At 38.5% G+C, this 8449-nt stretch overlaps 1 protein-coding gene across 1 annotated transcript; it reads left to right on the top strand.

Moving 5' to 3' along the window:
• Positions 1–511: 511 nt before the first annotated feature.
• On the top strand, positions 512–8044 carry degs1 (delta(4)-desaturase, sphingolipid 1). Its single transcript, XM_081351053.1, has 3 exons — positions 512–742; positions 3250–3992; positions 7245–8044. Exons 1-3 carry the CDS (start codon positions 661–663, stop codon positions 7389–7391), a joined length of 972 nt encoding a protein of 323 aa, XP_081207179.1. The 5' UTR covers positions 512–660; the 3' UTR covers positions 7392–8044.
• The last annotated feature ends 405 nt before the right edge of the window (positions 8045–8449 follow it).

The following is an 8449-nucleotide window of genomic DNA, read 5'->3' as shown; positions in this document are numbered from 1 at the left end:
GAGAGAGAGAGGAGAGAGAGGAGAAGAGAGAGAGAGAGAGAGAGAGAGAGAGAGAGAGAGAGAGAGAGAGAGAGAGAGAGAGAGAGAGAGAGAGAGAGAGAGAGAGAGAGAGAGAGAGTGAGTGAGTGAGTGAGTGAGTGTGTGTGTGTGTGTGTGTGTGTGTGTGTGTGTGTGTCTGTGTGTCTGTGTGTGTTTCCCTACTGTCCCTCAGTAATGTGTGTGTATGTTAAAACACTGTGGTATCAAATGTTCACACATGTTCTAGTTTGTTACACTGTTTATTTAAATTTAAGTTAAGTTAATAATAATAATAATAATTTTATAATAATACTTTTATTTTGATTATTTAGATTTGTATTATTCTATGTATTCCAAGCTTTGGCAATATTGTATTATACAGTCATGCCAATAAAGCAATTTTGAATTATATATATATATAGAGAGAGAGAGAGAGAGAGAGAGAGAGAGAGAGAGAGAGAGGGGGACTCCGCCCTCCGCGTCAGCGTTTAAGAATCGAAAGATCTCTCAGTAAAAAAGGAGGGCTGAATGAGAAAGTGAAGGATGTGGGACAGTCGCTAGTGTTGGACAGGACCCGTGTGTGAATAACCTGACGGCGCAAACACACTTTCCGCAAACCATCCGCCGAACTACAGCGTTAAAATGGGGAATCGCGTTGTTCGTGAAGATTTCGAGTGGGTTTACACAGACCAGCCTCACGCCGACCGGAGGAAAGAGATCCTGGGTGAGTCTCCATTCTCCGACACGAGCACGGACTGTAAAACACACTATATATCGCTATTGAACATGCTAGCGTAGATTTCCTCTGTTTTCTCAGTTCGACGCGCTGTGTTTATCAGGAACTCGCATGTTTTATGATGTAAATGATCTCCTGAAAAAGCTAAAAACGAGATAAGTTAAGCGGTTATTCGTTTGATTGTCTTATTTTCTGCCCTGTCTTTAGTGTGTAAGTTACGTTGTAATTAAAGACACGTATTTTTGAAGTGTTTGTTTAGAGATGAAATAGCTCGGGCTGACCGACCGTTATGTGAGGGCCGCTCCCAACATGCACTTCACCACTGAGCTACAGGAAATATTCGCATGGCCTCTATAATATTACTTTATTATTAATGTTATTTCATGTATTGTGTGATGTTTCTTGAACAATCGTATTACACATGACTCGAGGCCATGACAGCTAACTATAGTTAAACCGCGTCCTATTTTTAACGATTAACCATTAGCCGCTAACTGTTAACTGGTTTCGTAACTGTGCGAATATTGCCTAGTACGTTCAGTTACGCTATCGTGCGATTCTGTAATTATTTTAAAGATTTAATCTGGTTTCTGTTTATTCAGTCATCAGTGATGTATTATTAAGTGGTAAAACAGTGAGTTTGGTGGTGAAGTGAGCTGCTGATGGTCACATGAGGAAAGTTAGCTAACGTTAATGCTTACGAAACGGTCCGTTTCTCACTTCATTCATTATGGTGGTCTATCTATCTATCTATCTATCTATCTATCTATCTATCTATCTATCTATCTATCTATCTATCTATCTATCTATCTATCTATCTATCTATCTATCTATCTATCTATCAAATCTCAAGCTATTAAAACTAATTCAAACTTTCTGGTCAGGCATTGTCAAAACTTTTTTTTTTTTTAAATCCATATGCTGTGGGCATTAATAGTAAAATATGACTCGAGAGTGTGCAGTTACTCATAAACCTGCTTATGAATAAATGTGGAAAGAGCTGATGATCCCGCGTTATTCCTTCCATACAGTTAAGACGAACATTACAGTGAGTTTATATGGATCATGTAACGTTCACCTCAAGCATTCTGTGTTTAACGTCAACTCATGAATTATTCATAACACACACACACACACACACACACACACACACACACCAGTCATCTGGTAAATGATTCTGTAGCTTCTCAATTATAGGGTTCAACGGGGCCTAAAGGCACACCTAAAGGAAACTGCTCCCATAGTGAATGATTGCAGAATAAAATGGGTTTTTTATTGAACAGTGATGGATCATCACATTTCGTAGGAAATTAAGTCATGAAAGTGGTATAAATCGAATAAATATACGAGGTGACGCCCAACACTCGAGGTAAAAAGCATCCTGTAATACAAAATACATTAACTAAAGTTAATAATACTTGTTCAAAACAATCACTTCAGCAATGTTTGTACTATTTTCTAAGTAAAATAATTTATTTTTGTTTTAATTTACCTTCATTAAAATGTTAATTTAAAAAAAGAATATCATATTTCTTTGAACAACACTGAAAATCATTAGCAAGACCTTTGTCTCAAAATATATTTAGTAATTTTATTGATTCTGATTTGCTATAGCCTATAACATTAAAAAAAAACATTTAATATTAGACCAAATTATTGCAGGTTAAACTTTGCGTTTGCATTGCTTGAAATTGAATTTTGCAGTTTTGAGTCGAGAATCAGGCAAATCTCCACATGCGAAGTGAAACGAGGATGATTTTGCACCATCTAGGGGTTTAAAGGAGAATTAAATCAAACGTGCCTATTATCCCGGGGCGCCTTTAGCCCCGTTGAACCCTATTCATGCTTTTATTGCACATGATTCTGGCACATGCAGACACCAGTTATGACTGAAGATGCATAATTAAACTTTACGTATAACTGTAATTTTAAGAGAAACCCACCGGACTGATTCATTGGTGGCTTGATGCTAATGTAGATACACCGCACTGTTCAGACAACACTTCATCGGCTCAAATGTTGAGCACACGTTGGGGAGGTTTCTTGCAGTATGCAAACCTGTGCTGACATGTAGCTTGTGTTACTGCTAACACTGAAGCATGCTTGATCCAGACGTGTCTAAGACTGTCGGCTCCTCTGCCGTACTGCTTGATTTCATTATATAAACCCTGGAATAGCCTTGAAAGTGGAGCTCTTGCTTCAAACCCGTCATTTCTTGCATTATAAAATGCCTTGGATGAAAAGCATTTGAATTCTACTGTGTGGTTTGCATTGTGTTTTCTTGGGAATTTTAGGCAAATGACTTAGGCTTCAGGTTTGACCGTATAGCCTAAAGCACACGAACAAGGAGGGGCCGATCAGAGACACATGAGCCACTGTTCCCGATCCTGATGGTGTCGAGTTGCATTGTCATGGAAATAGACATAATTTGAATGAACTCATCTTCCACATAACAATGTTTCGGTTTAACAATTTGTTGTCTTTTTTTTTGGCAGCTAAATACCCAGAGATTAAGTCTCTAATGGGACCTGATCACAGACTGAAATGGATAGTCTGTACGATGGTCGCCGTCCAGTTCTTGGCCTTCTACTTGGTGAAGGACCTGTCCTGGAAATGGGTCTTGTTCTGGACATATGCATTTGGGAGTTGCATGAACCATTCAATGACGTTAGCGATTCACGAGATCTCCCACAACACCGCTTTCGGGAACATCCGCGCCAAGTGGAACCGTTGGTTCGCCATTTTCGCCAATCTGCCCATCGGCTTGCCTTACTCGGCCTCGTTTAAGCGCTACCACCTGGACCACCATCGATATTTGGGTGGAGATGGTGTGGACGTTGACATTCCCACTGACTTCGAGGGCTGGTTCTTTTGCACCCGTTTGCGTAAGCTCATCTGGATAATGTTCCAGCCGCTGTTTTACGCCATTCGTCCCCTTTACATCAACCCCAAACCCATCAGCCACCTAGAGGTCATGAACACGGCCATACAGCTCGCGTTCAACGCTCTCCTCTATTGGTTCTGGGGTGCCAAGCCCTTGGTCTATATGATGATGGGCTCTTTGTTGGGAATGGGTCTCCATCCCATCTCAGGACACTTCATTGCAGAGCATTACATGTTCCTCAAAGGCCATGAGACGTACTCTTACTACGGATCCCTCAACCTGCTGACGTTCAACGTCGGGTACCACAACGAGCACCATGACTTCCCTAGCATTCCCGGACGCCGACTACCCATGGTAAGATGAGTCATTCTGCTTCATGTTTACTAGGGGAGTCATAATATATCACAGTACAGTACACAAGTGCACCAATATGTATCGGGGATAGTTCACCAAAATGAACAATTCTGTGTGAGAAAAAATTCAAGTTTTCAGAGTTTTAGTGTCAGTACTACATTAAACTACTATAATGTTGAATATAATGTATAATAATGCAATGGGGGAATATTAGTGGGTCCTGATAATGCCAAATTTCTGTTACCAGTAAAAAGTGGCCTACATTATTTTAAATATATCTAGTGAAGGCATATTCATCTAAAATAATTCAGTATTTTCAGCTTCAGAATCATGAATATTGTTATTCTGGCGTCTCTATTGTTCTGTGTGTTGGGTTTCAGCACCAAGTCCAAGACTATTCACTTACACACACAATGTTATATAAAATTTAGCATTTAAATCAACAGCACATTTTTTATTAACCTTTTACCAAATGTCTTGAGGTGATGATAGACAGGGCAACTTTTTGAGCAGTGTTGGCGTCAGCGGGCAGCCGGATGAGACACACGGCCCACGACCGATCGAAATTATCCAGATAGAAATTTATTGCCCATTTTAAATGGGAAAGAACCCAAGCAACAATCGCTCTGCAAGATTGCCCAGCAACATTGCTCAAAAAGTTGCCCTGTGTATCATCACCTTTGGAGTATCGCAGTAATATCGTCTTGTGAGTCCAGTATCGTGAAGCGTATCGAATCGTGACATGAGGGTCTCGTTACTCCCCTAATACAAAGCCAAATCAGTCCATATCAATAGTTAAATAATTTTCTCATTAAATAAACTTAAACAAATTTCCCCTTGTTTGAGATTTTAGACTTTTTCTCAAATGTAATGGTAGCTATGTATTTATTAAGCATGAAGACCCATTTATACTATGTGACAAAAATATAAACACTACACCAGTGTGTTCAGGCCTGTGTGTTTGTGCCTCCATTATAGTATATTATTATTTTCAATTAAACAAGAAAACTGTGGCACACTTTGGCTAACAGTGAAGTACAGAGCTGTCTATAACTTTGTATCCAAAATTAAATACAGTCTATATTACAACAAAAATAAATGATCAAAATCTGTCAAAAAACAATAAATAGTAAAAAAAAACTTTGACATCTGAGTGTGAAAATCAGTTTATTTCATAGTTTTAAGTATGCCCTGAAGAACATTGACTAGAAAACTTGCAGTTATTTTTGCAATCACTTAAAGGTGAGTTTGTAAATAGCAAACGGCCTGGAGCTAAAGCAAATACAGCACCGGATCTGGAGTCATCTGGTGTTTCAGTGGGTTGGCGGAGGAGCACCGAAGGCCTGCCGTCTCGTCTCTAAACCGGACATTACTGTGTTCAGCCTATGAAATACAAAAACTACTTAAAGATGAAGTGATGAATGGTAGGATACTTCCTCCTTAAAGGGTTTGTTCACCCAAATAGGACAATTTCTGTCATTAATTACTCGCCTTCATGTCAATCCGGACCCGTAAGACTTTCAATCATCTTCGGAACACAGATTAAGATATTTTTAATGAAATATGAGAGATTTCTGTCCCTCCATTGACAGCTACTACCACTTTTAAGCCCCAGAAACGCAGTAAAGACTTCATCATATGTGACTCCATGGGTTTAACCTCAGCTTTAGGAAGTGATGCGAGTGCTTTGTTTGCGCAAAACTAAAAATGTACCACTTTATTTTTGTGTCACTTCATAAAACTGTGGTTAAACCACTGGGGTCACATGTATTTCTTTAATGATGTCTTTACTACCTTTCTCAGACTTGAAAGTCGTTGAAATGGAGGGACAAAAAATCCCTCGGATTTTAATTTGATTAAAAATATCTTCATTTGTGTTCTGAAGATGAAGGACAGTCTTGGGGTTCGGAACGACATGAGGGCGAGTAAATGATGATAGAATTGACATTTTTGCATGAACTAACCCTTTAATTTAGAAAGGAAAACTAGACATTTGCAGATTTATGATCCCCGTGAGGCTTAACGCTGTGGCGCTATCAAAACATTACTCTTACTGTTCGAACAAACACCGACACCAGTTCTCCAGCTATTGGGGGAAATCCTCAGGAAGCATGAAATGAACTTTTGCCCATGTGACTGACAGTTTTTAAATGCCTTCTTGAATGTAATTCCTGTTATCATGAATGTTTCTATGGCTGTCCCGACCAAAGATATGGGTAGTCATTCATTTAAACCATTAGTTGACTAGTTGCACATTTATGATATTTTAATTACTTAAAGTCCCCCTGTGGTGTAAATCCAGCTTTTAATGTTGTTTATGTGTCTATGTGGTGTTTTTAATCTGCTTTAAGACAAACCATGTGTAAGTTCATAAGTCGACAGCATTGCTGAGTATTTCCTCCTTAAAACTGCAGTGAACCAAAGACAGTCTCAAACACACGCTTTGAAATCGCTGGTGTTTCTGACGTCACAAACTACCTTGTAACCAATCAGATCAACGTGTGATCGTCAACCAGTGGATCTCTGAGTGAGTGAGTGGAGGCGGGGCTCATTTGCATATTCATAGAGCCACACATACTAAATGAGGCAAGGGTGTCGAGTTACACTCAAGATATTTTAAGACATTTTTCAAGGAAAAAAAAAACATTTAAATATGTCATTTTGGTGATTAAAGATGATTTAAGGGATGCAGTTATTGACTACAGGGGACTTTAAATATATACTGGGGGCATTAAAATATGGTCTGAGTTTCAGGGCTGCGAAAGAATATACATTCCTAACATTGTTCTGCATTACAGAAAAAATACTAAACTAGAGAAAAAAATAATGAGCCTTGAAATATAAATTAAGCTTTGACTGGCAAAAGTAATGATAATGAATGTGTCGGGGGAAAAAACAGCAAAGACACCTCTGTCTGAACATTTATATAATTCCTTCATAAACTAGTGGTGTTGTGTTTTAGCCGGATTCAGTTTATCATTTGAGGAATTTATATGATTCTTATCTGTAATTGTTATAGACAAGAATCACTAAACGGCTTCATAGTCTAATGGACTATTCCAGTCAAGAGTGAAAGATTAACTGGCTAAAGACATGCTAACACTGCAGTTACTCGTTCCCATCAGGACATCAGCTGCCGTCTGCGTGCCATCAGAGGATCGGGAACCGCAGCCAATGACACTGATGAAAACATTTCTGTGTAAACTGCCTCCGGTGTTTGTCTAAGACGGTGTTTCCCATTGTCTCCTCCAGGTGAAGAAGATCGCCAGCGAGTACTACAAAGATCTCCCTTGTTACACGTCATGGGTGAAAGTGCTTTATGACTTTATCATGGACGATGAACTGAGTCCGTACTCCCGTGTGAAGAGACGACTGACCGGAGATATCAAACAGGAGTGATGATGAGTTACCCGAGAGTTAACCAGTTCCTGACCGCAGACTGTCTTCACCTTCCCCTGCTCGAGAGTCGAGCGCTTGCAGAAACGTCTCGGCTACTTGGGTTTTTAGCGAGTGTGTTGAGGAATTTTAATTGTGAACCAAAACTTCTATTGCACATGGTCTGAAGATTCACTCTTTTATTATTAGTTTAGTGGAATTTTCCTCTTTTACATTTCAATGCTAATGTTTCTAATTCCTGCGTGGCAGATTTTAAACATTGACAGATTAAATAGTTCAGCAGTTCATGTAGCTTTACATGCTGACTCAGTGTTCTTCTGCTTATCTGTCTGCTCTCCTGTCATATTTAATGAATAACGCAGAGCTCACCAATGGCATGTGCTCTTGTTGTTATGATAATGCATCATATTACAATTTGTAGATCTGCACCGTCAGATTATGTCCAGTTCCTGTAATACTGAGAGTCATTATTGTTTATTAATAGACGCCAATGCCAGGCGTTTCGGTGTTCAGGCCTGTGTGTTCATATTATTTCAAGAAAACAAGAAAACTGTGGCACACTTTGGCTAACAGTGAAGTACAGAGCTGTCTGTAAACATTTATATGTTTTATATATATCAAATGAACTAAAAAGCCTTAATAAATTTTAGCTGGTATCTAATCATTGTTATTATTGCTAACCTAATACACACACACACACATACAGTAGTTTGAAACATTACTATTTTGAATGTTTTTGAAACATGTATCTTATGCTCAACAAGCCTGCATTTATTTGAGCAAAAATTTAGAAAAATATACTTTAATTTATTCCTGTGATCAAAGCTGAATGTTCAGCATCATTACTCCTGTCTTCAGTGTCACATGATCCTTCAGAAATCACTCTAATATGATAAGTTATTTAACAGTTGTGCTGATTAATATTTTTTGGAATGGATGATAATTTTTTCAGGATTAATTGATGAATAAAAAGTTAAAAAGTACTGCATTTATTCAAAATATAAATATTTTTAACAGTATAAATCTTTACTATCACTATTTATCAATTTAACACATCCTTG

This window comes from Scardinius erythrophthalmus (assembly GCF_964197995.2).
Source record: "Scardinius erythrophthalmus genome assembly, chromosome: 21".
Classification (NCBI taxonomy): Eukaryota; Metazoa; Chordata; class Actinopteri; order Cypriniformes; family Leuciscidae; genus Scardinius; species Scardinius erythrophthalmus.
This window is presented reverse-complemented; position numbering and strand designations above follow the sequence as displayed.